The 15,195-nt window shown below is 43.3% G+C and overlaps 1 protein-coding gene across 19 annotated transcripts in view; it reads right to left on the minus strand.

The window, feature by feature from the left end:
• Nucleotides 1–15,195, minus strand: part of USP28 (ubiquitin specific peptidase 28) — a 65,264-nt gene that overhangs the window by 23,039 nt on the left and 27,030 nt on the right. For 9 of the 19 annotated variants that reach the window (XM_042957431.1, XM_042957434.1, XM_042957430.1 and 6 more), the window contains exons 4-11: nt 12,086–12,191; nt 10,770–10,929; nt 7,628–7,714; nt 6,760–6,897; nt 5,847–5,920; nt 4,840–4,919; nt 3,235–3,383; nt 1,332–1,459 (exon numbers count right to left, since the gene is read on the minus strand). In XM_042957431.1, the coding sequence (XP_042813365.1) occupies nt 1,332–1,459; nt 3,235–3,383; nt 4,840–4,919; nt 5,847–5,920; nt 6,760–6,897; nt 7,628–7,714; nt 10,770–10,929; nt 12,086–12,191 (922 nt within the window). Of the gene's footprint in view, nt 1–1,331; nt 1,460–2,880; nt 2,960–3,234; nt 3,384–4,839; nt 4,920–5,846; nt 5,921–6,759; nt 6,898–7,627; nt 7,715–10,769; nt 10,930–12,085; nt 12,192–15,195 lie in introns of those variants that run through there. The other 10 variants (XM_042957429.1, XM_042957428.1, XM_015534601.2 and 7 more) reach the window with 7 other exon arrangements.

Raw genomic sequence — 15,195 nt, forward strand, 5'->3', positions numbered from 1 at the left:
TAGACTTCATCAAAACTAAAAACTCCTGGTCTTCTAAATACATTGGTAAGAAAATGAAAGAGACGGCACAGACAAGAAATATGTGGATCTGTATCCAGAATATATAAAGAACTCACTCCTACCACTCAGTATGAACACAACGAAGATACTTCAAAAGTGAACAAAAGATTTGAAAAGACACTTCACCAAAGAAAATATACAAGTGACCATTAATTAAGCACATGAAAAGAAATTCAACATGGTTAGCTATCAGGGAAACATATCAAAAGAAAAATAAGATATTCCTACAAACCCACTAGAATAGCTAATATTTAAAAGATGGACAATTCTAATTATGGGCGAGGATTTGGAGCAAATGGAACTCTCATATACTGCTGGTAGGAATGCAAAATTATACAGACACTTGAGCAAACAGTTTGGGCATTTCTTACACATTTCAACATATACTTTTCATACAACCCAGCAATCTCACTCCTAGGTGTTTTACCCAGAAGCACTAAAAACCACACCGAGACTCTTAGGCAAATATTCATAGTAGCTTTATTCACAATGGCTTAAAACTGGATATATCTGAAACGTCTGTCAACTGTTAAATGGAAAAAATATTGGATTACTGCTACAGTGGAGTACTACTCAATATGGATGAGCCCCCAAAACATAATCCTGAGTGTAAAAAGATAGCCACAACAGGGAACATACTGAATACTGATGTCACAATGGGACATTCTAGAAATGGCAACACTATAGGGCAAGAAAACAAGTTAAGTGGTTGCTAAGGCCTGGGGATGGGGAAAACGGATTAACTGCAAAGGGGCATGAGGAAACCTTTTGGGGGATGGAAATATGACAGACTGTGCTGGTGGTTACTTGACAATATTATTTTACTAAAACTCATTGGCTGCACACCTAAGAATGTATGATTGTTTTGCATGTAAACCATACACTGATAAACCAGACCTTAAAAAGATTAAAATCCTATAATGTAAGTCTGTCTAGGATTTTTCTTTTCCAGGAATACAAATGGTATTCAGATTAGAAAGAAATACACTGTGGCTACTTCACACACTGTTCTTCACCCGAGAATTAGCAGGCTTTCACCTGAAGCCTAGCTACTCAAACTGTGGTCCCCAGATCAAAATCATCATTAGCATCACCCCGAGAGCTTCTCAGAAATGCAAACTCTTGGGCCCTACCCTAGATCCAATGAATTCCATTAATCCATATTTTCATATTATCAAAACCTCCAGGGGATTCCTATGCACAATACACTTAGTAAACTCTCCCCTCTCCTTCTGTAATACATCAAGAAGACAGCCCATCACAGAACTCACCTGTCCATATAAATGATCTGAGGAAATTCCAGCTTATTGTGAATTTTCTCTGGCTGACCGAGGGACTGATTGAACTCAAATCTTGAGAGCTCAAAGGTCAACACTGGAGGCAGCTTTGTAAACCAACGCTATGTCAGAAGCAAAAATAAAGAAGTTAATTTGAGGAAATAGCAAAAGCCAGATTTAAACTTTCTTCTTCTGGTATAGAATTTATATTCAAATCAAATTCACCCTGGAGTTTTGTTTTTTTTTTTAATCCCCAATACTAAAATGACCACTTAGAATCATGCCCTCTTAGAGAATATGGCTAAACATTCCTCAAGTTTCCATATTTACAAGCCAGCCAGTCAACATTTTACTCAACTATCATCCTCAGAAATAACCACCCTTAAATGCATGAACTGCACCAAGAATCTACACAACTGATTCACTAAGTCATCAGTATTCAAAAGAGGATCAAAACCTGAAGAAAATGGCTAGCCTAACCAAAGAATTAGAAATTATGACCTAAGCAACATAAAACTAAGGAGACAATTATCTCCATGAAATCAGCTCAAAACACTAATATGAGTGTTTACAAGCTATTCAACATAATTTGAATCCCCTTTATTTCTAAAAAAGAAACTTGAAATGGCCTCGTGATTATGAGGGCTCAAGTTTCTGGAAAAAACCTCTGAATTCTAAGAATTCACGGATGTCTTATAAGGGACCCGGTCAAACTACCTAGATGTTACCTTGAGTTTCAAGGAAAGAAAGCACAGACTTATAAAAAAGATCTCAACTGTTCCTGATCCCAGATGAGGAAACACTAACCCAGGAAAGGCATTCCTGCTCAATTCACCTGTCTGCCAGAGGTCTGCAAGAACAGCTTTACAATGCTCCCTTTACCAAAGGTGCACATGGCTAAGCTCCCTCCACGCACCCTTGTTGGCATGAGGTGAATCCAGACAGCCTGACTACCTCAGGGTCAATCTAAGTAAGGATAAGAGTTTTCTATTTTCTTTTATACCGAGTTCCCATTCTGGAATAAAGGTCTCCAGAGATCTAAGGAGCTGGTAAACACCCCTTCCCTTCTGTAAGAGCACGCATCAGCCGAGCATGCGTGGGACAAATGCTGTGCCTCCCGACCCTGAGTTAGGACTTTCCTTGGAAAGCCGGGAGCCGGCAGCTCTGGCCTAGGTCCCACACTGCCCTATGGCTGCCTAGCGCACTTTGACAAGGCTCATGTCAGGCTCCCGATGTGGATTCAAAAATAGTCAGCAACTGAGTTGGACTCACATAAGCCCACAGCTTCGTTTCAACACACGTGATGAAAGGAGAATGATCCAAGCTGTGTGGTACTGACAGTGATGCTCCAAATTCACTAATTCTTAACCCAACTGGAATCCTGAGGTATTGCTTACCAGTGCTCTCCCTCTAACTCCCCCCCCTTCTTTCCAACCCACAAAAATAAACGAATATTAAACTTGAAAAATGTTAAAAGCAAAGGCAGAATTTACTATGAAGAACAGTAAATATTATAAGAGGGAAAATATTCTAAATGGCATACCATAGGAGTTAATCACTGTACTTTTACCCTCCGAAAATATGGAGGCAGTGGGTTCTCCCTACTCAGGTACAGGTAGGCTTCAACAGAAAAAGAGAAACTTGATCATACTTAAAACATCAGAAGCAGCATACAACCTTTATATGATTAACTCAAATTCACACTTTTGGTAAAGAATTCATTTATCAAACACTAAGACTCACTAATGCATAGCAACTCGTAAGAAACTTCAGACTAGTTCACCATGTGTTAAATGTAAAGTTAGCTACTATCTGATGGGAAGACAGTTTGCCAAAAAGCTCAGTCCCACTTAACTGGCTCTGTCACTGGCACAGCAAATAAAAATGTCCAACTTACCTCTTGTCCATACTTCACCGAATGATCGGAAGGAAGCAGGTCAATGTCCCCCTCCACCATGGCCCCTTCCAAACATTCGTCTAAGTTGCGATAACCATTTACCTGAAGGGGATACTGGCCGAAGGTCTCATTGTTACAAAAGGGCTTTCCTAGGCAAAGAAACAGATTGCTCTTTTAAAGACATCACTGGTATTATCTGAAGCCTGTTTTTCTGGCACCATAGAGACAGGTTATCTTCTTATTTCAGCAACTTGCTGAGAACCGGTTAGAAGTGCACGTAAGCCTGTGCGGCCACCGCCAACGACCAGCAGATCCCGGTACTGGCCACAAACGACTGCCAGGAACTTTCTTTCACAAAAAGAAAGACCACCAGACATTACGTGCCTCCTGATCAAGGACTATCCCATCTCTTGTGAATTCGTCTTGCCAAAAAAAGCCTTACCTGAATCTGGTCAAACTCTAGATCCAACTACCCATTTGTAAAAAGAGGAGTGGAGAGGAGTGTGTTAAACTGTATCATGGGTATGCAAGGGGAGAAATTTCAGACTGTGGGGAATTCCAAAAACAACCTGGTTTCTTAAATTTTTTAAGTTTATTTATCTTGAGAGAGAGTGAGCGAGAGGGCACACAAGGAGGGGAGGGGAAGAGAGAAGGAGAGACAGAATCTCAAGCAGGCTCCACGATGTCAGCGCAGAGCCCTATGTGGGGCTCAAACCCACGAACCGTGAGATCATGACCTGAGACAAAATCAAGAGTCAGAGGCTTAACCGACTGTGCCACCCAGGTACCCCAAAACAACCTGGTTGCTTAAAATATACATTTCAAGGAGAAAAAAAAGATGGGGGGAGAGTGTACGGATTTTGTTATGAGACTTAAAAGATGTATCAACCAAATATAAATGATCCACATTTCGATCCTGATTAAAACAAACTGTAAAAATAAACACTCATTCCCTCCCCCCAAATATATAGAATTATAAAACAACTTGGAAATCTGAACACTGACTAAATATTTGATATTAAGAAATGCTACTTTTTTGGAGTGAATAGTGGTATTGGATTGTTTTGAAGAGAATATCAGAGGGGTAAGAGAAAAAAACGACTTAGGGAAAGTCTGGCCATGGGCTAATGGTTGCCGAGTTCATGTGGGTTTTTAGACTGCTCTATCTGCGTGTGCTAAAAATTCTCCATAGTTAAAAAAGAATTAAAATTACACACCCAACATGCAGCTTAGATAAGCCTCCATAGCAGAGAAACATTTTTTGGCAGTCTAACTCAATAAAGCCTTTTGAGATTAAACATTACATTGAAAAAAACAACACAGAGAAAATTGAGTTGCATCACTGTGACGGACATTAACACTGGACGTAGGCTGTGCAAACATTATACAATTTAATCTAACAATTCTGAGACAGACACTATGTATGCCCATTTTACAGATGAAGAGGCTGAGGGTCCAGGCACTCACACCGTTTGTCTAGGATTACACACACACTAAGGAGGTAGAACCAATATTCAGACCTGGGACTGCCTGACTCGAAAGCCTTTTCGAGTAATACAGATACGGTCACAGGTCTAGAATCAACATTGAGAGGAAAGAATTTACCTTCACGAACCCCTTCAGTGAGGAAAGTCCCGTAGAATAGCTGCACCATTGGGTTTTCAGATTTGTTCCTGGGATTGCTGCTTTTAAAAAAAGGAAACAGTTCTCTATCATTTGGATCAGATAAGCACTGCACTAAACCTAATCATCATTCAAAAGCGAAAATAGTACATTTTCATCGACCTCCAAAGAGCCAGATATGGTCTAAAATAAGGAACGGGTTAAATCAGTTTAAACACTCATGGAACAAATATATGGGCCTGATCCCTGGCTGTGAGGAGCTGAAAGTCTAACAGGAGCGTCCCACATGCAGAAAAATACATGTGTCTTTATACAGTTATTATATATAAGAAGTGACAGAGATGTATACGAGTTACAGAACAGGACAGAAGTAAGAATCAACCCTCTTGAGCAGTTTTGCAAATAAACACAAAGTTTCCCCAGGGGCACAACAGAAATGAAGGAAAACAGTTTATTTCTACAAGCCCATCTTAAATGGTTACTATGTAAACTTCCATGTACAAAGCTGTCCTATGATGTACAGGTCTTTTACTCAGCATTAAAACAGTTTAGAAAATGTCTCAGCATCTGTATTCGAAAAGGGATCCTTGTCGTCTTTGCCCGGAATTTCACTTCTGAAATTCGTTTCAGTGACTGAAATGATTAAATTCAATGTATCCATGTGCTACCACCACGCTCACATGTAGGATTGATCTGACTTTTAAATACATTTTGTAACATGGGCTGTGACTTCAACAAAGTTAAGAGTTCTGGCCCTTCGGTAAAAAGCTGCGGGTCAAGATGCTGATCTACATCCTCAGAGACGAAAACCAAAGGCAAGGAGGACACAAAATGACAAGTATCTGAATGGTGACCCTGTGAAGTTTGGCAAAGCCCAGTAATTTCCACTTGAGAAGCAAAACCCTGTCCATTCCCCGCTTCCCCATATTGCAGTTCTCCCTGGACCACTGTGAGTAGGAAGGCCGTACAAACGAATCCTCAACACTCACTTAACGTTAACAGCTAGCTGGAATGCGTCCTCCAGCCAATCCAGGAGCTTGTGTGTGAATTCACTCACATCTTGCTATAAGAGAGGCACAAATTGCAGAAGAGTTAGACCCAACACTACAGGAAATGAAAATCTGCCCTTATCCCACCAACGAGTAAGACACCACTGCTGTGAAAGGACTTCTTTACCAAGCAAGGACAGATATCATGAAGCTAGGAGCACTGGAAGGCAGCTCCTGCAGACAGACAGAAGGCAGCTTCTGACTAACTTATGGCCAGAGAGGAAACTGGAAGTTCACCACTTCTGGCCACATCTATTTGTAACCAACCAGCAAACAAATTCTTCCAGGTAGGCCTTAAAAAAAAAAAAAAAGTCCACAGAACGGACTACAGTGCTCTAGAATAATATGAGATCTGAACGGAGAAAGGAAAGTTTTATGAAATGTTTTGAGAATTTTGTAGGACTGTAAGACCTTTAGATAAACAGAGGGAAAAATCAATTTTATACAGAAGGCGCTGCTCTAATAGTGACAGCTCTGTTTTTTAACACAAGGCCGGGAAAGGGAAGTCCTAATGTCTCGAAGAGAAAGATGGCTCAGAAAAGCTGCTGAACTTAGGTTTAGATGATATTAAAAACAGGATTTCTATCGGGGCCATCCCAAGGCAAATGTGCAGACAAAGGGCTTTACTTTTGTCAGTGACCCTTTGCTATGATTCGCTGAGATATTTTCCAATCTCCTCCTCTCTCCTCCAACAGCCCCTGTGTACTTGGACCCGGGGCACTTCTGGTCCTTAGTCATGTTCAGGGCTGACTACATGGCTGAACTGGGGCAACATCAGAGTAGTATCCACAAGGCAGGACTTCAAACATCACAGGGTTTGAGGGAAAACACGAGAATCACAGGCTTCTCGCACCTGCTGTTCCTCAGGTGATCGGAATGCTCCCTTTAAGAGATCCAGGGCTGCGGAAGGGTCTACAAATTTGCGATTTGATCCCATCATCAGAGCAAACAAGTACTGAAGCTCTTGCATAAACACGATATTTCTCTTTTCCTGTAGAGGAGACAGCAACGTGTGCTCTTACAACCCTTCACTTGGAAAATTATAACATATGAAAGAGAAGCGTTGTCACTGATCCCTCCCTAATTCATATTTACCTAGATCTAGAGCAGTGGGGACTCAAACTATGTGACCCATACTCTATAAGGTCCGTGTGGGGATTGCCTTACACTGAAGACTATCTATGTGGAAGCCTGAAAGGGAATACTGTCAGAAAGGCAAAAATGTTTACTTTCCTAAGCTGCTGCCCTCCCTCCTGTTAGGAAAATGCATCCCCGAGGTGAAATCCTGGGAAGGGTTAGATCACCGGCAGAAGGCCATGTCGTTTGGCGAGAACCCACCACAGGCTCTTCTAGAAGGATCCAGGCCTCTGGCACCAGGTCACCCATTCTGCATCACTCGGCCCCAGCTGCCAATGAGCAGTGAGGGATCCCTCACACAGAACGAGTGTTTCTGAACCTTCCGCTCAGAAGCAGAAAAGTCAAGGCTACCAGGATGACCGACCGCTTTCTTGGATCCGCTTTTCTAATTTTATTTTTACTTAACTTTACGTTTTTGCAGACCCTTGTTTCGTGTCACAAGGAAGGCAAAAGGCCATATGGAAATGAAAACAAATACTAGCACAAGCCAAAAAACATCACAGCTGTCAGCTTTAGCCAAAATTTCAAAGCCTTTGGGACGCAAGGGACTAAGCAAGAGTGAGGATTTCTCCACACCAACTCACCGTGTGACTTGGACAGTTTTCAAGTACATTCTGTGGCAGGCTATAGCTGAGAACGAGTCTTCGAAATTCAGGCAGTTGGAAGAGAGACTGAAATAAAGAAAGAGATTCCTAGCCTTTCTTTCAAAATAACTGCAGCAAAAAGATACTTCTTTTACCTCAGAAGCACGTATGACTGTCACCTGTTATTTCTACTTCTATGCTTGAGGAAATGATGATGGCTCCGTGTAAAAATCTAGCTGACCAAATGAATCCTTTTAGGGGAAAACCAGAAACAACATGATGGCTAACGACAGAGATAGATTAAATAAGCTATAGCACATGTGCACAATACGCTATTATGTAGTCATTAATATTGTAGAGAAAATGTTTCTGGAACGTGGACTAAGACACGGCAGTGGAACTGAATGCCTAAGAGCTACAAGATTAACACGGAGAAATCTCAGAGCTATGTTCTGTGGAGGTCGAAGTTCCAGAAAAACAGAGTATGAAATGGTTGATAATAAGGTTAAATATATATAAGACAATATGGCACATTGTTTACAGACCAGGCAGTCCAGGGACTTCTCGGTTTTACTCATTCTTTTATCTCAAGGGCCTAGAAGAGGGCTACATATACAGTGGGTGTTCAACTAACATCTGCTGAGGGAACACAAGCACACCCATTCAGCCCGGGACCCCTTGGCTTTGTGAGCATCTTATGTCTAGGGACACATTCCTCCATTCCATCTCTACGACCACGTCTGAGGTCACACGCAGGATGTATCAATTCCGGAGAAGCGGCCAATTCTCAGATCACAAATTCGGAAAAGCCCGCTCTTGAACCGCAACCTGTCTTCCAGCGTTACTGATCCAATTACCCAGAGGACATCTGTTCTTTGACTTTGTCAAAGACCCAAGCCAACGGACTCCCTTCTGTTCTGCCTGACCACCAGTCCCTTCCTGTCTCCAGCTCTGATTCCATGGTCTTTAACCATCCCGCATTAAATCCCCAAACTGCCCTTGGCATCAAACCCAGCAAAGCCCCCAACCTAAATAATGTTCAGTTTCCACCTAAGAGTCTCAGAGCGCTGCTAAGAGAAAGTCCCAATAAAACAGGCCATCCTGACGTCAGTACGCATGTAAGGTCAACACCCTCAAGCAGACCTTCACATTCGCAGAAATCCTACTACTATGTTCTGATGCCGACTGGCCTCCACTGTCCACGGCAACCGCCCCTTTAACCCGCCGCCATCCCTTCTCCAGGGACTCAGAAGAGGGCTGCTTACCTCACAGAGATGATGATCTGAAGCCACTTCAGCTGTAATCTGCAATGTGCCTTTCTTCCTTCTCCTCTCCCTTATTACTCCCCTGCCCTTTTCCTACTCGGGGCTGATCCCTCCCTCCAGGCTCTAGATCCTGTCTTCTCGGGCTTTCTCAGAAACCTTACTTTGTGATCCTCTCTGTGCCTTTTTTTTTTTTTTAATTTTTTTTTTTTTTTAATGTTTATTCATTTTCTGAGAGAGAAAGGGACAGCGTGGGCAGGGGAGCGGGAGAGGGAGGGAGAGAGGGAGGATCCAGAGTGGGCTCCGTGCTGACAGCGGAGAGCCCCCTCTACGCCTTTCAATATGCCCACAGGCGAGAAGGCTGAGGAGGGTGGGAGGGCAGGCAGGGTCCTCAGCCTCTCCCCCCTCCTCTCTGAAAGGACTGACTGAGGTCCCGAAGTCCACATTCCTTCCTACATGCTACCCTCAACACAGATGCCTGCCATCTTCGTGAAATGGAAGCAGATCAGCTCACTTCACTGCTCTAAACCTTCCAATACTTTTGCACTTTCCTAAGTCCTCATCGTGATGCTGAGCACCCCCGCCTCACCTCCACTACCCTTCTGATATCATCACTGTCTGTTCCCTGCCCATGAGCACTCAGTTCTGCCTTCTTTCTATTTCTCAACACATTAAACAAACTCCTAAACCTGGGTCTTTTCACTTGCTGTTCCCTCTGCCTACCGTGCCCTTTATGTAAGTATAGGGCGCATCCCCTCACCTCCTTCAGGTCTCTGCTCAAATGCCCTCCTTTCCAGAGAGGCCTCCTTCCCTGCCCAGCTCCTCTTACCCTCACTCGTCTTTATGGCACTTCTCACCACTTGATATGTATAATTTACTGCCCATCCTGCTTTTTTCAAAGTAAACTCTTTGTTAACGACTTTCCTTTATTCACTGCTGTTTCCCCAGTGCTAACACAGGGCCAGGCACAGAGTAAGCTGCAAGAATCTGGATCCTACGTGTGGAAAGAGAGGCCTCCGTTTTTGGCTGAGCCGCTGGGGAGAGGTCAAGTATCACAAAGGGGAAGACTGGAGGGGCAGGATCAGGTGCCACACTGTGGCCCTATTAAGATGCCTGGGAGGTACTTCCAGAGAGGCAACACTCTCGAGGGGAGAATTCGTCAACTCCGTGGGCTCTATCACCGTGTGTATAAGCCACTGACTCCTACAGTGGCATGTGTAGCCCACATCTTTTTCCTGAACAGCAGATTCAAGTCAGTACCGGTTTATATGCATCTCCGTGTCGCACCTTAAACTCGGCATGTGTAGAACCGAACTGAGATCCCCCTCTTCACACACACCCAAATATTCCTCTTCCGGCATCTAACCATCCCATCATCCACCTAGTTTCTCAAGCTAGAAACCCTGGAGTCTTTCTCAGCGGTCTCCTGCATATCCCCTCTATCCAACCTCTCCCCCAGCACCTGTAGATCTGATCTCCTGCATAACTCTAGAAAGCCTTTCTCTCCTTCCACGGCTTATACTGCTTCCCTTTTCCAGGCCGCCATCTTTTCCTGCCTGGGTATCTGTGTCCCAACTGCTGTCTCCTTATTAACTCTGCTGTAATACGTTTTTCAGTCAAAATGCTGATCCAAACCACCTATTCGACATATTTACAAACGAATTTGCAACCACAGGATATTTTGTTTTTAGCATTGCCTAATTTAGACACCAGAGCATCTAGACCCAAACAGAGGAGAGCAAAACACAATAATGCCACGTGGGAAAACACCAGTCTTATACCTCTGCTTCCATTTCTCTAAGCTGGGTTTCTCACATTTCAACTCGATAAATGACAAAGTTGTTTCCAGAAGACACAGTTGTTTCTTAAACACATCATACCTGAATAACAGCACTAAACCAACATGTATTGCCAACATTCTTCAGTCCAACTGGCCAACCATCAACTCTCCTCCAGTTGTTGGGATTGGGATTTTCTCCCCAGACTTCACAGCGTTTTCTCTTTGAGCGTTTAGTTTCTGCAGAGGCTGCCTCACGCATCCTACAGTGTACCAACATACCACACAACAAAAAAGGAAAAAGTTAAAGAACAATGTATTATATGGAGAATCATGGTCATCTTTCATAGATAATTCGAAATGCCAGATACACTATTTCCTGGGTAATCACTGGGCTATATAGTAGCTATAACATTGTAATCTAAATGAAAAGTAAGGTTTAGACATGGATGCTAATCCTTCCGTAACAGAGATTATTACCAATAAGGTCCATGATGGAACCGAGCTGACACTCAAGACTATTTATGGCTGCCGTATCAAAAGATTCAGATTTCAGCAACAGTGACCTATCTCAGACCTTGCCATTGAGAGGCAAGAGAGACACTCTGCTAGAGATAAGAGCCTTCAAATTGCCTAGCACGCAAAACCTGGCCCTATGTTTTCCTGAAACAACTCAGCAGTGTGAGGGAATAAACATGTCCAGAAACTGACAGGCCTCCACTGGAACTAGATGTTTATGAACAATACCAGTCAATCATCAAATTAGTACTAATTCAAAAAAGATATGTGTGGTCACTTCTGAGACGGGGTAGTTGAGCGTTAACTCATTTTCAAAGAGTCAACAACATAACCCTCAATGTGTACGAAGCCTCCAAGTCTATGAAGGGGATACATACTGTCAGATGCTTGTACTAGGATGGGTTTTCTCTCCCTCTCAAGTGCAAACTACGAAGGCCTGCAGGCCTCTACTCAAAGACCACATCTACTCTAAGACCTTTGCCATATTTGGCTTTGTCAAAAAGTAAACCAAAAAGTAAGCTAATGGGAATTTAAATTTTCTCCTAAAAAAATTTCATTTGGATACAATTAAAAGAGCTTGGCAGGGGCGCCTGGGTGGCTCAGTCGGTTAAGCAGCCGACTTCGGCTCAGGTCATGATCTCGCGGTCCGTGAGTTCGAGCCCCGCATCGGGCTCTGTGCTGACAGCTCAGAGCCTGGAGCCTGTTTCAGATTCTGTGTCTCCCTCTCGCTGACCCTCCCCTGTTCATGCTCTGTCTCTCTCTGTCTCAAAAATAAATAAAACGTTAAAAAAAAAATTAAAAGAGCTTGGCAGAACTGTCCCTCGGTGGCATCCACAGCTATTACTGCCTCTGACCTACATATTATTGTGAGGAGTAAAGATGATAAATTGCATAAATAACCTGTTCAGATCTCTTCCATCAGCTTGAATGCTGGGGGACTCCAACAGACTCAAAGCAATGGCAGCCTGTAGGTCATCTTTGTTATCATGAGTAAGGTCTATCACTTCTGGAAGATAAACAGAAATTTCATTAGTCTATATGTAGGAAACAACAGCCTTCTGGCTGTACAGTAGGAAAAAAGGCAAAAGCATTCACAAAACTAGATATGCTCCCTAGTTCTCACGACACTGGCTCATCTGTGGAACAACTTTATTACTCCAGGCCAGAGGCAAATGAGTAACTCACAGCTATACGGTAACCTTAAGATTAGCCAAAAGGGCAGGAATGATAAGCTGCTGAGAGGTAATGAATCAAATACCCACTTCTGCAGTCTTATTCCACAGAGTAAAATATACAGCCCATATCTGGAGGTTAAATAGTTTATCTGTCATCATAAAACATCAGCTAAATATCAAACACATTCAAGGAGCAGATATTTTCAATCTCACACAAACTCTTCTGGGGAATAGAAAACATACTCCCCAGGGGCGCCTTGGTGGCTCAGCTGGTTAAGTGTCTGACTCTTGATTTTTGGCTCAGGTCATGATCTTGCAATCCACGGGGTCGGGCTCTGTGCTGACAGCATGAAGCCTACTTGGGATTCTCTCGCTCCCTCCCTCTCTCTGCCCCTCCCCCTCCGCTGCCTCCTTTCTATCTGTCTCAAAATAAATAAAATAAAAAAAAAAAAAAAGAAGAAGAAGAAGAAGAAGACATACTCCCCAACTCATTTTATGAGGTCAGCGTAACATCTAGGTATATCCCAAACCAGTCAAGAATAGTGAGAAAGGAAAAGCAACAAACAGAAACACAGATGTAAAAAAAGAAAGAAGATATTAGCAAATAGAATCCAGTAATCTACCCCCCAAAATCAAATAGTAACACCACGCTGAGTTCATTGCAGAATGAAATACTGAGTTAACATTAGAAAATTACCATCAAAATACACTTAAAGGAATAATCATCTTAATAGATACGGAAAAAGTACTTAATAACATTCAACTCTATTCAAGAATAAAAACCCCAAGCCAACTAAGAACAAAAGAGAATATTCTTAGGCTGAGAAAGAGTACCCATGAAAAGCCCACAGCAAACTTTATACTTAATTGTGAAATGTAAAACACTTTTATTTTGTTTTATTTTATTAGTATTTTTTAAAATGTTTTATTTATTTTTGAGCAGGGTGGAGGGGGCAGAGAGAGAGGGAGACACAGAATCGGAAGCAGGCTCCAGGCTCTGAGCTGTCAGCACAGAGCCCAACGCAGGGCTCAAACCCACAAACTGCACGAGATCATAACCTGAGCCAAAGTCGGACGCCCAACCAACTGAGCCACCCAGGCACCCCTTGGCACAACAGTTCTTAACTGGGGGTGAATCTGCACCCTTCCCCTCCTAGGGACACCTGCCTACACCTGGAGATGTGTCTTCAGCTGCCAGTACCTGGGGGAGGGGGTGCTACTGGCATCCAGCAGGTAGAGGCCAGGGATACTGCTCTGCTCAACATGCAACAATACACAGGATGGCCCTGTTCAACAAAGAATTATCTGGTCCCAAACGTCAGTAGCCCAAACATCAGAAACGCTATTCTCTGGGAAAGCAACAGAGAGTAAACAAACTAAAAAAGTCAACCAAAAGGTAGACTGGAAGGCGGGAAGGGCTATGGATGAAAAGTTGAGCCAGGCCAGGATGCCAGGACGACGATGGAGGAGGTGAGAAGCGGTCGGATTTACTGAAGATCCTTTGGGAGGCAGGAGAGGAAGCAAGGAGCCAGACAGAGATGAAGCTTTGAGCCTGAGCATATGGAAGGATAACTAAGGGGTCCTTCCCAGCGGTCTCTTTATATCCATTCTTAACTGCCCCCTCTGCTCCCCTGCCAATCTCCTCCTTTCTCCACACGGCAGCCAGGACAATCTTTAACTAGAAACTCGGTGCCTCCAGTCCCCTTCTCTCTTCACTCCCAAGGTTCCCAAATGCCTGGTGGGCGCCCACCCTGATCCAAAAGGTTTACGACAACATGACCCTTCTAGTTCCTCTTGCTTCTCCCTCAACCTTACTCACCTCCACCCGCCGGCCACAGTGTACCTGACACACCTCCTCAACACACCAGGCTCTGGCCTCTCTCCCCTAACCACCCTCCACTCCTGTCTGACCCTATTCCTCCTGAAGGCCTCTGTGTAGAGGCCATCTCCTCCAGGAAGTCTTCCTGGACACCCTCTGCTGGGTGAGAGGTCTTCTCTGGGCTTTCACACCACCCTGAAAACACATTTATTTTAAAACCAAGACAAAAATGCCTACCATCAGGACATACATTCACTGTGGTTCTGAACATTCTGGCCAGTTCTTACAATAAGACAATAAAAGGGGAGCTTGGGTGTTTCAGTCCATTAAGCACCCAACTCCTGATCTTGGCTCAGGTCATGATCTCACGGTTCAGGAGTTCAAGCCCTGCATCAGGTTCCAGACAGCAAGCGCAGAGCCTGCTTGAGATTCTCTGTCTCCCCCTCTCTCTCTGCCCCTCTCCCGCTCACACTCTCTCTCTCAAAAAGAAATACATGTTTTTTAAATAAATAAACTCATGCAACTGAATAAAAAAAAAAAAACAAAAAACAGGCCAATGTTAAAAACAGGCCAAGAATCTGAATAGACATTTCTCCAAAGAATATCTACAAATGGCCTATAAGCACATGAAAGGATGCTCAACATCATTAGCCATTAAGGAAATGCAAATCAAAACTACAATGTGCTATCACCCCGCACCCACCAGGACGGCTGGTATCATAAACAGACAAAACAGGAAAATAACAAGTGCTGATGAGGATTTGGAGAAATCGGAGCCCTTGTGTGTTAGCTGGAGAGGACACAAAACGGTGCAGCTGCAGTAGAAGTTTGAAGGAAGTGACTCTGGCAGCCCTTCAAAACGTTAAACATACAAAGCTTTAGGACATTGGACTGAGCAAGGATTTCTTAGGCCACCAAAAGCACAGGGAACAAAAACAAAAATTGGCAAATGGGACAAAAGCAAACTTAAAAAAAATTTTTTGTGCATGAAAGGCTACAATCAATAGAGTAAATGG

Source organism: Panthera tigris, chromosome D1 (assembly GCF_018350195.1).
Source record: "Panthera tigris isolate Pti1 chromosome D1, P.tigris_Pti1_mat1.1, whole genome shotgun sequence".
Taxonomy (NCBI): domain Eukaryota; kingdom Metazoa; phylum Chordata; class Mammalia; order Carnivora; family Felidae; genus Panthera; species Panthera tigris.